This window comes from Otolemur garnettii, unplaced genomic scaffold (assembly GCF_000181295.1).
Source record: "Otolemur garnettii isolate 467f Iridium unplaced genomic scaffold, OtoGar3 scaffold00010, whole genome shotgun sequence".
Lineage (NCBI taxonomy): Eukaryota > Metazoa > Chordata > Mammalia > Primates > Galagidae > Otolemur > Otolemur garnettii.
In genome coordinates this window covers 15,842,386-15,857,741 of record NW_003852405.1, presented here as the reverse complement: position 1 = coordinate 15,857,741, position 15,356 = coordinate 15,842,386, and the positions used below count along the sequence as shown (strand labels likewise).

General features: G+C 36.7%; 1 protein-coding gene across 1 annotated transcript in view; it reads left to right on the top strand.

Moving 5' to 3' along the window:
- The window catches only part of CCDC18 (coiled-coil domain containing 18), a 149,211-nt gene that overhangs the window by 58,903 nt on the left and 74,952 nt on the right, over nt 1-15,356 (top strand). Inside the window, exons 19-24 of the mRNA XM_023509876.1 lie at nt 846-1,013; nt 4,714-4,856; nt 9,633-9,796; nt 10,016-10,229; nt 14,500-14,599; nt 15,183-15,299. Coding sequence (XP_023365644.1) covers nt 846-1,013; nt 4,714-4,856; nt 9,633-9,796; nt 10,016-10,229; nt 14,500-14,599; nt 15,183-15,299 — 906 coding nt within the window. The remainder of the gene's footprint in view (nt 1-845; nt 1,014-4,713; nt 4,857-9,632; nt 9,797-10,015; nt 10,230-14,499; nt 14,600-15,182; nt 15,300-15,356) is intronic.

Here is a 15,356-nt window from a genome sequence, read left to right as displayed (position 1 = left end):
CAAAAAATAATAATAATAATAATTTTTGCTGGCAAATTTTAGAATTTGGTTACTTGGTAAAGGGGCATTTAATTTCTTTCTTAATATGTGCTCCCAGATAACTTTGAAGGTATCTTTTAAAGCAATTTTAGAGATCAAGATCAGCATATTCAGGTCCTAAATATTGGGAGTGAATGAGTGAAATTTCTTAGTTGGTATAATCATTCCTTCATGTCCTTTTTGAATTATGAATATTTAGGAGTACCTTTCTGGGATGTTATTTTACAAACAACAGCAATAATAGCAGCAATAATGTAATGAATAGCACCTAACATTATGCAGTGTTTTCATGGCTATAGTTTATTAGGAAGGGTGAACGAATCAGCTGGAGTGTTGAGAAAGCCATGTTCTTTCTTCCTTCTGAGAGGGGTCAATTAGAACATGCTTCTTTCTGTTGCAGTGAAATGTGGCAACCCAGTGAAGCTTATTTGTGACTCAAAACTCAGGGTTTTTATTAGGAGCATAGGAACAGTGACCAGCCTATTGGTACAAAATTCCAGACTCCCAGAAAGAAAGTGTGTTTTAGCATCCCAGTTAGGCAAAACAACCTTATCACTTAAGAATGTTTCAAAACCCACATTTCCGGACACAAGCCAAGAGCCATTCCTATAAATAAGCAGATCCTTCTAATATATCTCCCCATCAGAAAAATGAACCTGTCTTTTCATATGGCAAAGTATAGCCTCGAATACAATTGTTCCACATGAGGAGTGGGAATTACTATCCAATGAAGAAGATAGTTTTGACATTTTATTGCTTTTTATTTGAAACATGCCATTCTAATGATAAATATGTATATTTGCTAGGTATATTGTTTACAGAAAGAGCTAAAGATAAAAAATCACAGTCTTCAAGAGACCTCTGAGCAAAATGTTATTCTACAGCATACTCTTCAGCAACAGCAGCAAATGTTGCAACAAGAGACAATTAGAAATGGAGAGCTTGAAGATATTCAAACTAAACTTGAAAAACAGGTATATAATATTGACCAAATACAGTTTTATGTGTATGAAATAGAAATTTAAAAATCATCAATAGATATTTGATTAGTGGTATAAATTGGTATTTAACACAACATTCTTATAATGTATAAAGTGTTCACATTATAAGAAATATTCTATATTAATGTTGTAAATTAATGTTCTTTTCCTATGTAATCAGGTCTTCATCTTTAATACTGTGATTACATGTTTTGTTATTCCACATAATATAGTTATCTTTGAGACTTGTTTATCCAATCTCTCTTTTCTCCTGGGACTTAAATATAATAATTATCTGAATCATTACACCTTCTAATTTCTCCTTTTTTATCAGGACATGCTGTGATATTCTCTAAAGAAATGGCAAAGTAATGCACTAAAAGGAAAATACCGTTGCTACTTAGTTCTAAAAATAAATTATTGCTCCAGTGAATCCTACAGAATTCTATACTGGAATCTAATCTTATTTCTTTCATTCATTACCAAATTTATCTGAATTCTAGAGACAAGAATTTTCACATTGTTATTTAATTTTGATCTTTATAAATAAAATCAAATTTATAAAAATAAATAAATTAGCAAATGATAGTCCCCTATAATGTTACTGTAACTTGCCTTTTCTTCATTTGTCATTTGTATGGACTACATCTTACCTTTTTGTCTTTGTATAGCCTTTTATTTAGTTTTTCTGAGTTCATCCTCAGCCATTCCTCTTACTTCATTTAAATATATCAGGCAGGTTTTCTGTATCTTTTTTTCCAGAAATAAACTCCTCTGGTCTTCCACCCCTTTCATTAAAGTCTAGAGCAGGGGTCCTCAAACTTTTTAAACAGGGGGCCAGTTCACTGTCCCTCAGACCGTTGAAGGGCTGGACTGTGGGCCCCGGGATGAGTCGGCTGCTAAGCAGGACAGGCAGCAGTGGCAAAAACACCTGGCGGGCTGGATAAATGTCCTAGGCGGGCTGCATGTGGCCCACGGGCCGTAGTTTGAGGACACCCGGTAGAATCTAGACCTCTTGCTTGCTGTTCCCCCTGTGCTTCTTCATCCTGTAGCATTTCTTCATCTCATCTGTGTTTGATTCCCTCACATATGTCCTTTGTCACTAGTTATGGTTTTTTCAGAATTGATTTTGATTCTTGTTCATTTTCACGTCGTTTTTAATTTCTGGAAATACCGTGGTTTTATGATTTTCTTGCGTTGTTGCTTTCTGCTGCTTAATTCTGCCACCTAATTTGCATTTTTTATTTGGTGGTTTTATTTTTTGTGGTCTTTGTTTTAAAAGATTTTGTTTTTCTTTAACTTCTTTGAAGGTCTAAAGGTTATATCTAAAAATTTCATTAGCCTTTGGAGTAACATTTTAGTGTATATTCTCTTTCTGCCTTTCATTTTCCATTCTGGGAAGGTTCCATTTGGGATATTTTCAGATTATTACTCATCTTTAGATTCTTTCTGTTTTTGTTTATGCTGTTTAATTAAGTAGGTATTTCATCCCTGGTCAATAGAGGCTAAGAAAAGGTTGAAAGGAAAAAAAAAGTGGATAGATCTTCACTGGTCCCCCTCCCTTTTTACCTAGGTACTATTTTTTGTTGTTGTTATTGTTGCTGTTTGGTTTTTTTTTTGAGACAGAGTCTTACTTTGTCACCCTCGGTAAAGTGCCCTAGCATCATAGCTCACAGCAACCTCAAACTCTTGGGCTTGAATGATTCTGTTGCCTCAGCCTTCCAAGCAGCTGGGACTATACAGGCACCTGCCACAACACCTGGCTGTTTTTAGAAGCCGAGTCTTGCTCTTGCTCAGGCAGATCTCGAGCTCAGGCAGTCCACCTGCCTCCACCTCCCAGAGTGCTAAGATTACAGGCGTGAGCCACCACTCCCGCTGGGTACTGTTGTAACTTTATTCTTGGAACTTAAGTTGGAGAAATGGATGTGAATGGTTTATAATCTGTATTTACTTCTTCAGTGAGGGATTTTAGAAAAACAGGAAGGATATTAAGGTCAAAAGTGAGAGGTTAATTTTGAGATCATAGTCATATAAATAAATGTTCATTGAAGATGTAAGTGACTGAGATTACCTGGGGAGAGAATTTATAAAGAGAAGAGGAAAGATTGACTTGAATCCCTGAGGCATATGATGCATGGAAGCCAAAGTAAGTATTTCATAACAGAAGAAATGACAGTTGGTGTCACGGGTTGCTGGAATCAATGCCAAGTAACATGAAGGTTGGGAAATATTACTGGAATTAGCAATTGGGAGGTCACTGCACTAGTGAGGTAATCACTGTTTCTATGGAATAGCCTTCTTACTAAGAATTAAAGAATGAATGAGGCTCGGTGCCTATAGCTTAACCAGCTAAGGCGCCAGCCACGTACACCTAAGGTGGCGGGTTCGAATCCCCAGCCTGGACCCACCAAAACAACAATGACGGCTGCAACCAAAAAATAGCCGGGCGTTGTGGCGGGCGCCTGTGGTCCCAGCTACTTGGGAGGTAGAGGCAGGAGACTCGCTTGAGCCCAGGAGTTGGAGGTTGCTGTGAGCTGTAATGCCACGGCACTCTACCCAGGGGGACAGCTTGAGGCTCTGTCTCAAAAAAAAAAAAAAAAAGAATGAATGAGAAGTGAGACAGTGATAGGGGAAGCATAGAAAACTCTGAGCTATTGGGCTATGAAGGGAGGGGAAAAGGGTGGTAGTTACAGGAAAGTGAGGTAAAAAGAAAAGTTTTTTTACAATGTTAATGTCTTGAACATCTTTAGATATCAATATATAAAAACAGTATAAAAGGCTGGGCATAGTGGCTCATGCCTGTAATCCTAGCACTTTGGGAGGCCAAGGTGGAAGGATTGTTTAAGGCCAGGAGTTTGAGACCAACTGAGTAAGACTCTGTCTCTACAAAAAATAGAAAAATTAGCCAGGCATGGTGACGTGCTTCTGTAGTCCCAACTACTTAGGAGGTTGTGGCAGGAGGATTGCTGGAGCCGTGGAGTCTGAGGTTGCAGTGAGCTATGACACGAATGTGCTCTAGCCAGGGTAATAGAACAAGACCTTGTCTCAAAATAAGCAAAACAAAACTAAATGAAAAAACAGTTTGAAAAGAGATTGAAGATAGAGGAGAGAGTAGAGATAGTAGTATGAGGTTCTTAAGAAAGTGGATAGAAATTGATATAGAACACCTTTGAAGGAATTTGTCTCCTGTAGGAGGAGGTATACCTCCTTTATTGTATGTAGTAGAACAGTGGAAGAATAATAATCTAGGATGGCATTAAATGCAGGTTGTAATGTTTGAGATTATATGGGAATCTAGAAATCCTTCATTGAATGAGAAAGAAAGGAAGGAATGGTTTAAGAGAAGAAAGACCATTTCAATGGGAACAATGAAAAGGGGATCATTTACTATTATTTTATTAAATTCTTATAATACTTTATGACGCTTTAGTGTTATGATGTGGCCACTTTAGTAAATATGTAATATGTATATGAAATATACAGTGGAAGTAATATGTAATATGTATATGAAATATTTTTAGTAGTTGTGCTTTTGTATTTTCAAAACAATACTTCCAGGTCTATACTTTGTATTTTGTGGTATCTCTTGAAACTGGATGATAGGCTAGGCTACATAATTATAAAGGTATCTTTCTTCTGAATAATGTTGACCTGTGATGGAATTTAAAGTACTTACTATAAACTGCTTTTCAAGGTATCAAAATTGGAACAAGAGCTTCAAAAACAAAGGGAAAGTTCAGCTGAAAAATTGAGAAAAATGGAAGAGAAATGTGAATCAGCTGCACATGAAGCAGATTTGAAAAGGCAAAAAGTTATTGAGCTTACTGGTTCTGCGAGGTAAAATATGAATGTGTTAGTTTTATTTACCTTCCCATTTCAATATCAGGAGTATCTGACTTTCAAAATCAGATAATGTTCAATGGACTGTTTGCTTGAGGAAATAATCTTTCCATAGTCTGTAGCATTTTGTTTATATCTTCCTTGGATCCCTCATTCCTTTTTTTTTTATTAATAGTTTAATACTTTAATCTTCCTACTATATTGTAAGTTCCTTAAAGCAAGGATCATATCTGCTTTATTTTAGGGTTTCTATACAACAACTAGACAGTTTATTATACCTCAGAGACACTCAGTAACTGTTTTATTAAATTTGGGGGGTCTTTTTGTTTTTTGGGGTTTTTTTTTTTAGAGACAGAGTCTCACTTTGTCATTCTTGGTAGAGTGCTGTGATGTCACAGCTCACAGCAACCTCCAGCTCTTGGGCTTAGCCAGTTCGCTTGCCTCAGCCTCCTAAGTCACTGGGACTACAGGTGCCTGCCACAATCCCCAGCTATTTTCCTCTTGCAGTTTGGCCAGGGCCAGGTTTGAACCCGCCACCCTCAGTATATGTGTCTGGCATCCTACTCACTGAGCCACAGGTGCCACCCTGTTTCATTAAATTTTGAATAATGTTAAAAGTTATAGGCAGAAATATACTTAAATAGGATCTAGTTGTATATGGGAGGTAGTAACTTGATAAAATATAGCAAGGGTTCTAAGCCTTGATTAAACATTAAAATCACTCAAGCTCGTAAAATATACTAATGCTTGGGCCCACCTCTACGTTAAATCAAATCTAAAGATTGTGATTTAATTTGGCTGGGCTGGGCCTGAGGCATCAGTATAAATTGGTCAAAGAAAGAACCCATTAGTTGAAAGCAATAGCAAGCTTCCTTAGACTTCTTCCACTTTGTCAATAAAAACTGACATTAATAATAATACTTGGCTCAGCACCTGTGGCCCAAGCGGCTAAGGCACCAGCCACATACATCTAAGGTGGTGGGTTCGAATCCAGCCTGGGCCTGCCAAACAATGATGGCTGCAACCAAAAAATAGCAAACAACAATGATGGCTGCAACCAAAAAATAGCCAAGCATTGTGGCAGGCACCTGTGGTCCCAGCTACTTGGGAGGCTGAGGCAGGAGACTCGCTTGAGCCCAGGAATTGGAGGTTGCTGTGAGGTGTGATGCCACAGTACTCTACCCAGGGGGATAGCTTTAGGCTCTGTCTTGAAAAAAAAGGTTTTTATATTTTAGTTTTGTTAATTTATATTTTTATTCAAATATTATTTTTTAATATTTTAGCTTAAAATTCAGTGTATTTACTGTTAAAATCATTTTGAAAATTTTAGTTTATGGGACCCAGGAATGGATTAATCCAGTTTCTGTTATTTTAAAGGGGAAAAACTGTTTTGGAACGCAAATGATTTGAAACTCAAATGGGGTTCTCGAACAGATTATGTTTGGATTCCAAGGTAATTCACACCTGTAGTCATAGCACTCTGTGAGGCTGAGGGAGGACTGCTTAAAGTCAGAGTGCAAGATGAGCTTGAGAGGCCCACTGTGGATCCTCATGCCTATAATCCTAGCTTTCTGGGAGGCTGAGGCAGGTGGGTGGCATGAGATCCCATCTCTGTTTGGTGGGCATATGTAGTCCCAGCTACTCAGAAAGCTGAGGCAGGAGAATCACTTCAGCCCAAGAGTTTGAGGTTACAATGAGCTATGATGATGACACCACATTCTAGCCAGGGCATCAGAGCAAGACCTTATCTCAAAAATAAAAATAAAAAAAAGAAATTAATTGCTTTTTTTTTTAACCCCTATTTTGTCTTCTAGACAAAACAAAACTCTTCTTGTTATAGCTAATAGGTACTGGATACTGATAAGAAGCTTATAAACTAACTGATTAAACCTCTTAGTTCTAAGAAGTCTCTTCATGAGGATTTTTTTGTTTTCTCTGTTCCTATTATTATTTATTTCATTCTTGGAACTATAATTTCTAAAACTATTTTTCTCTCCTGAAGGTATTAGAGTTAAAATGTATCTATCTATTTCTTCCTTGATCCATTTTATAGTTAAAACTTCTTCACATAGAAAGAAAGGAACCCAAGCGTATCCAGGGACATATAAAGAAAAAAGGAAAGGAAACTAGTTTGTTGAGTACCTTCTGTGTTCCAGACAGTGTGCTAGGTAGACACATTAACTTATGTAACCTCAAAACAGCCCTGTCATCTGGTCTTATTATCCCTGTTTTTAAAATAAGGAAGCTGAAACTCAAAGAAGTTAGAATATGAGATGAGTTTATTTTATTATTTTACTTTTTAGTTTTTGAATCTCATTTTGTTGTCCTCAGTAGAGTGCTGTGGCATCATAGTTCATAGCAACCTCAAACACTTGGGCTTAAGTGATCCTCTTGCCTCAGCCTCCTGAGTAGCTGGGACTACAGGTGCCCACCACAAAGCCTGGTTATCTTTAGATACAGGATCTCAATCTAGCTCAGGCTGGTCTTGAATTCCTCAACCTCCCAGAAACCAGGATTACAGGCGTGAGCTACCTTGCCTAGCTGAGATGAGTATATTTTAGAGTATATTTTCTAAAAAATATTTTTTCTTGGCATTTTTACCTATTCTGGGTGGCTCAGAGGGTGCCAAAAAATATACTACAAATTTAATACAGTTTTTCCTTTATTAAAATGTGTATGCAAAAAATAAATAATAAATAAAATGTATATGCATTTTTTTTGGCACTATCTGTATGTACCATGCTAGAATATACTAATACTCTAATAAAACTTTGAGGTATGGCTCAGCGCCTGTGTCTCAGGTGGGTAAGGCGCCAGCCACATACACCTAAGGTGGCAGGTTCAAATCCAGCCCGGGCCCACCAAACAACAATGATGGCTGCAACCAAAAAAATAGCCAGGCATTGTGGCAGGCACCTGTGGTCCCAGCTACTTGGAGGCAGAGGCAAGACACTCGCTTGAGCCCAGGAGTTGGAGGTTGCTGTGAACTGTGATGCCATGGCACTCTACCCAAGGCAATAGCTTGAGGCTCTATCTCAAAAATAAATAAATAAAAATAAAATAAAGTTAAAAAAAAAAAACAACTTTGAGGTATATAGCGTTCTGTTTGTTTTTTACTAAATATCTACAGAGGACTGGCTTTTTAAGTTCATATGTGAGGTTTGTTTGTTTGTTTGTTTTGAGACAGAGCCTCAAACTGTTGCTCTTGATAGAGTGCCATGTCATCACAGGAACCTCAAACTCTTGGGCTTAAGTGATTCTCATGTCTCAGCTTCCCAAGTAGCTGGGACTACAGGTGCCTGCCACAATGCCTGGCTATTTTTTTGTTGTTGATGCAGTTGTCATTGTTGTTTAGCTGGCCTGGGTCGGGTTTGGACTTAGTGTATGTGGCCTCTGTGTATGTGGCCAGCGCCATAACCACTGTGCTATGGGTGCTAAGCCTCTTGTATGTTTTTTTATAATTTTTCCCTAACTTCTTTGCTGACAGCTATCAAGGAAGAGTTAATTATTTGAATACTTAGTGATTATTACTTTGCAATTACCAACAAATAGATTTGACAGCGCCTCTTAGTATGTTGATTTGTCTTTATATAGATGATCTTCCATATTGGAATAAGCTCAGGACTAACTGAAAGTTAGTAAACCTGGCCCTATTACTATTAGTAATTAGTTTTATCATCTCAAACAATTCTCCTAACCTTCCAGTTTCCTTATCTGTAAAGCAGAGAAGTTCTACTACTCTGGGAATCTCTAGTCCAGTCCCCTTTAAAGCTAAAAAGATAGTACTAATAATAAAGCTCTGAGTAAAAACAGTTGTCTTGGCTTTCCTGTGAAAGTGAGGCACTGGTTTTTATAATGAATAATTGCTTGGGTTCTTTTTTTTTTTCTTTTTTGAGACAGAGCCTCAGGCTGTCGCCCTGGGTAGAATGCTGTGGCATCACAGCTCACGGCAACCTCCAACTCCTGGGCTCAAGCAAGTCTCCTGCCTCAGCCTCCCAAGTAGCTGGGACCACAGGTGCCCACCACAACACCTGGCTATTTTTTGGTTGCAGCCATCGTTGTTTGGCAGGCCTGGACTGGATTTGAACCCGCCAGCTCAGGTGTATGTGGCTGGCACCTTAGCCACGTGAGCCACAGGCACTGAGCCAATGCTTGTGTTCTTAATAATCAGATAATTTAGATTACAGATGAATGAGGTGCCTATCCATAGATGTTCAATACAAAAAAAGCTAAAATTAAATACCATTAGATTGAAAAGAATGTTAGCCTTGTAATACAGTTGTATTTAGTGGTATATAATGTGTAAAAAAGTACATTCTTTAAGCTGAAGAATTTTTAAAAATGTAATAGGTGATTTAATATTCTTTTTAGACATTATGCTGATATTTGTCCATATATAACTTATAGACTTTCTTTATTTTGGGGTGGGGAGGAGACAGAGTCTTACTTTGTCACCCTTAGAGTACTGTGGCATTATAGCTCACAGCAACCTTAAACTCATGGGCTCAAGTGATTCTTTTGCCTAAGCCTCCCAAGCAGCTGGGGCTATAGGCACCCACCACAATCCCAGGCTATTTTTAGAGACGGGGCTCTTGCTCTGACTCAGATTGGTCTCCAACCTGTGAGCTCAGGCAGTCCACCCACCTCAGCCTCCCAGACTGCTGGGATTACAAGTGTAAGCCACTCCCCCTGGCCTAGACTTCTTTTAGTCAGAGACAAGTCATTTGGTTGTAAGTTTTCAAATTACCTATTTTATTGTTTGTCTTTAATTAGGCAAGTAAAACTTGAGATGGATCAGTACAAAGAAGCGCTGTCTAATATGGAAAAAGAAATTATGCACTTAAAACGAGATGGAGAAAACAAAGCATTGCATCTTTCTCAATTAGATATGATCTTAGATCAAACAAAGACGGAATTAGAAAAGAAAACAAATACTGGTAAGCAATGGCTAAATGAGCTTAACTGCCTACCTATTTATACTTGAGAAATGAAATAAAGGGAGAATTTGAGATGATGGGGCTGAAAGGAACAATGAATTGTCAGTATTTTGCTTCTTGGAGTTGAATAAAGTTGAATATTCTTAATTATAGTTATGTATAAAGTTATTAATAACACATGGTTTATATATAGTTCTAAATTATTCTCTCCTCTAATAGTGAAGGAGTTAGAAAAGTTACAACACCATAATGAAACTGAACTAACAGAAGCCTTACAGAAACAGGAAGCACTAGAGGCTGAACTACAGAATGCTCATGGAGAATTAAAAAGTACTTTAAGACAACTCCAGGAATTGAGAGATGTACTACAGAAGGCTCAATTATCATTAGAGGAAAAATACACTACTATAAAGGACCTCACAGCTGAAGTAAGGTGAGTTAAATAATAAGAAATGATAATTACAATTATAGATATTTCATTACTATATATATACTATATACATATAGTATACATATATACTATATATGTATATATGTATATATACTATAGTATACATATATACTATATACTATATATATATGTATAGTATACTATATATACTATATACATATAGTATATATATATTTCATTACACTATATATACTAATATATACTATATTTCATTACATTATTTTTTATTACTTTAAGTCCTTGGGTTATATAATACAATTATTGAATTCTAGATGTCTAAACTTCTTGACTACCTTTGGCTCACTGTGGCTTGTCTTAGCCTATCCCATGCTTTATCTAACTAATTAATCTATTGCTACTGGCTGCCAGAATTTCCATCCTCAGTCTTGGACTGTTTTGTACTAGTCTGAACTCATTTATTTCCTTAAGACACTGTCCTTCCCCTATCTCATTTTTAGTGGTGAAAACTTGGGCAAGTATATAGCAGTGGCTAATAGCAAAAAAATATTCCAGGTTTATGCCAGGGACTTCACATATAATGTCTCACTCATTTCCTTACAACAAACCTATCAGATAAATGTTATCATCTTCTTAGAGTAAGGAAAGTGAAACTTGAGAAAATTAAATAAACTTCTAAAAGACATATAAGTAGAACACACATCTATAGCGAATGGAGGTAGAAAGCCAGACCAGAGCCAAAGTGTGGGATATTTAGATTTAGAAAAGGAGAATAGAGTTACAAATCAGGATGTAAAAGTAGAATAAAAGAACAGGATAAGGCTCGGCACCTGTAGCACGGTGGTTACAGTGCCAGCCACATACACTGAGGCTGGTGGGCTCAAACCCAGCCCAGCCAGGTAACAACAATGACAACTGCAACAAAAAAAATAGCCGGGCATCATGGTGGGTGCCTGTAGTCCCAGCTACTCAGGAGGCTGAGGCACGAGAATAGCTTAAGTCGAAGAGTTTGAAGTTGCTGTGAGCTGTGAAGCCACGGCACTGTACTAGGGTGACATAGTAAGACTCTGTCTCAAAAAAAAAAAAAAAAAAAAATTAGACATAGTAGTGGGTCTGTAGTCCTAGCTTGGAGCTGAAGTGGGAAGAACACTTGAGCTCAGGGGGTTGAGGTTGTACTGAGCTATTATCACACCACTGCATTCCAACCTGGGTGGTAGAGTGAGGCATTGTCTTGAAACAAACGAACAGAAAATAGCAAGTGTTGACAAGTGTGGGCAGAATTATAACCTTTATCTTATACATTGCTTGAGGGAACCTGAAATGATGCAACTGTGGAGAACAGTTTGACGTTCCTCAATAAGGTGAACATAGAATTACCATATGCAGTATATTACCTAGTAATTGCATTCCTGGTTCAGCTCCCAAAAGAACTGAAAACAAGTATTCAAACAAAAATTGTACATAAATGTTCTTAGTAGCTCTATTTATAGTAGCCAAAAAAAAGTGAAAATTACCCAAATGTCTGTCAATAGATGAACGGATAACCAAAATATAATATATCCATGCAAGGAATATTGTCCAGTTATAAACAGGGATAAAATGCTGACCCATGCTACAATGTGGATGAACACTGAAAACATTATGCTAAGTGAAAGAAGTCAGGCACGATACATAATTTCATTTATATGAATGATTCAGAGTTGGCAAATGCATAGAGATAGAAAACAGATTAATGGTTGCTAGGGACTGAGGCAGAGACTAATCACTACAACGGCTAATGGGAATGAGCTTTCCCTTTGGGAAAAGGGAAAAAGCATTGTACATAGATAGTGGTGATCATTTCCCTTTGACAGATTATACATTATGAATATACTTAATGCTACTGAATGGTATACTTTAAATGGTTAAAATGATAAGCTTTATGTTATATATATTTTATTAGAGTCAAAAAGTCTAACAGCCTGAGCCAGAGCAAGACCCTGTCTCTCAAAATAGCCAAGCCTTGTGGTGGCAAAGGTGACAAAGTAAGACTCAGTTTCAAGTCTAAGCTTCTTATCCTAGAATACAAAGCCCTATATGACCAGGTTCCTGCCTACTTCTCTGGCCTCTCTCCTTGCTCCTGGCCTTTTTATTGTACTTAAAACTTACCAAGCTTGTTTCTACTTTAGGACTTTGCCAATAGCTGTTTCTTTTGACTGGAATAATGGTTCTATGGCCAGCTTCTTCTTACCCTTCACATTACCTCAGTGGAGCCTTCCCCGACTACCCACTCTAAAGCAATCCCCAGTCACTATTTAATGCTCTAACATAGCACTCAATATTATGTAATATTTTTCTTTTTTAGTTACTTGTTATTTATACTTTGTCTTTTTTCCTAGACCTATTACAGTGTAAACTCCATGAGATCAGAGATATTTACCTTGTTATTAAATCCACAACATTCAGAACTCTGGCCTAGGAAGCATCCAATAAATATTTGCTAAATCAGCTTTAAGTAAATTAATCCATGAAAGAAGTAAACAGTGAAATCTAAAGTTCTAGATAATAGATGAATTTTAGAAGCTCAGCTATTCCATAGACAGAAGTTAGAATTTTCTTTAAAAGTAATTCATACTGTTTTCAGAATATTATTTTAGACTTATAACTCTTTAGACTTTTAGAAGAATAGTGAACAGCTCATTAAAGAAGTTCAAAATCTTCCTTTAAAACTCAGTACCTTTATTTATATTGTTTCATATTTCAGACTGAAAATCATCTGAACATTTTCAAAATCAGGCTGGGTGTGGATAATCACGCCTATAATCCTAGCACCCTGGGAGGCTGAGGTAGAAGGATCACTTGAGGTCTGGAGTTGGAGACCAGCTTAAGCAAGAACAAGACCCCATCCCTACAAAAAATAGAAAAAATAGCTGGGTGTCGTGGCAGGCACCTGTAGTCTCAGCTACTTGGGAGGCCGCGACAAGAAGATTGCTTGAGCCTAGGAGTTTGAGGTTACTGTGAGCTAGGCTGAGGCCATGGCATGGCACTCTATCCTGGGCAATAGAATGAAGCTCTGTCTCACCAAAATAAAAAAAAAAAAAAATTTCAAAATCAACATTTTCAGCATTTGTCATATCAGAACTTAGAGTTTCAAATTAAAATTCTTTGATCAGGAGCTTCAGAGTAGTAGAAGCCTTAAAATTGTGTCAATATTAAGCATTTTTATAATATACAATTAGGATTTTAGAAGAGCTAGAATTTATTTAAAATATTTTTATCTTAGGCTTTAATAATTATATGTAAGATGTCATTTTGGGTAAAATTTCTATGAGAAATACTATGGTCATTGACTGAACTAGGACTATCAGGGATACCAACCTTGAAATAAATGCCTCATTCAGTTGTAATAGAGTCATAGCTATTATATATAAAAGACTTTTAATCTCTTGATCTGTGTATGAATAATATGCATAAATTCTTATACTGCTTTGATCTTAATGTCCTAGGAGTGCTGTAACAATTAAGTTATCTGTAAAATTTGAGTTAACTTTTACCTTTTTTTTTCTTTTTATTGAGACAGAATAGCTGCGTAGCTTCATAGCTCTCAGTAACCTGTAACTCTTGAGCTCAGGTGATACTCTTGCCTTAGCCTCTCGAGTAGCTGGGACTACAGGTGCCTGCCACCACTCCCTAGTTTTTCTATTTTTTGTAGAAATGGGGTCTTGCTTTTTTCTCAGGCTGTTCTCCAACTCCTGAGCTTAAGCAACCCACCCGCCTCAGCCTCCCAGAGTGCTAGGATTACAGGCATGAGCTACTGTGCCTGGCCACTTCTACTTTTTTAGAACAATATATTAGTGTTGGCTGGGCAGGGTGGCTAATACCTATAATCCCAAACTTTGGGAGGCCCAGGCAGGTGGATCACTTGAGGCCAAGAGTTCACAACCAGCCTGGACACCACAGTGAGACCCCATCTTTACAAAAAAATTTAAAAATTAGTCTATTGTGGTGGCATGTGCCTATAGTCCTAGCTACTTGGGAGGCTGAGGAAGGAGGATCACTTTAGCCCAGGAGTTCAAGGTTATAGTGAGGTACAATTAGGCCCCTGCACTTCAGCCTGGGTAAGAGAGCAAGACCCCATCTCTAAAAATAGATAGTATTGATGTAAATAATTTTCTTTATAGATTATCCCTTTCAATCTGAGTTATTTACATATATCCTATTGCTTTTAATTTATAGGAAAGGTAACCTGGATGGCCTATTTAAAACTGTAATATTCTACTCTCTGCTTTGACCTTTTTCTTTTGATAAATTATAGAGAATGCAAGATGGAGATTGAAGATAAAAAGCAAGAGCTCCTTGAAATGGATCAGGCACTTAAGGAGAGAAATTGGGAGCTAAAGCAAAGAGCAGCTCAGGTAGATAGACTTTTCTTAATTAGTTATTAATGAAATTTTCTGTTTTGACACAATCACACGAGATTTCAGAGATTATCAATTGTTTTTCTTTGCATATGGGATTTGTTAAATTAGAAATATGTCCTCTTTTTATTTTGATATTTTTATCTTGATACATTTTATAAATTTTAAGTAAATTTTGAGAATGAAGGTTAGCTTAGTGTCTGAACCTTTAATCTCTTAAATATTACTTTGTATTAGAAGAAAATGGAATTAAAAGAGTTACTTTTGCAGCTAAGTATTAGAGGAACAAAATTAACTAGAAAGCATTACTTAGCAGTTTTTATCCAACATAATATGAAATCTGAATCATTTGAATTGTCATTACTGAACATAATCATATCTTTCCATAATATATATTGAGCTCATGAACCAATATTAGTAAATAATTATTATTTTTCCCATTTTTAAAAATAATTTGAGACATGTTTCAGTTACACTCACTATAAACAATTTAAAAGCACATTACAAGCAAACGACTTTTCACATCAGAATAAAATTGAGCAATAGAATATACATGATTTAATGTTACTTTTATATTTAGGTTACACATTTGGATATGACCATTCGTGAGCATAGAGGAGAAATGGAACAAAAAATAATTAAATTAGAGGGTACTCTGGAGAAATCAGAATTGGAAGTTAAAGAATGCAATAAACAGGTAAATTATTTTTAAATTATGTATTTTAAATTATTTTTAAAAATAACTTCTAGGCTC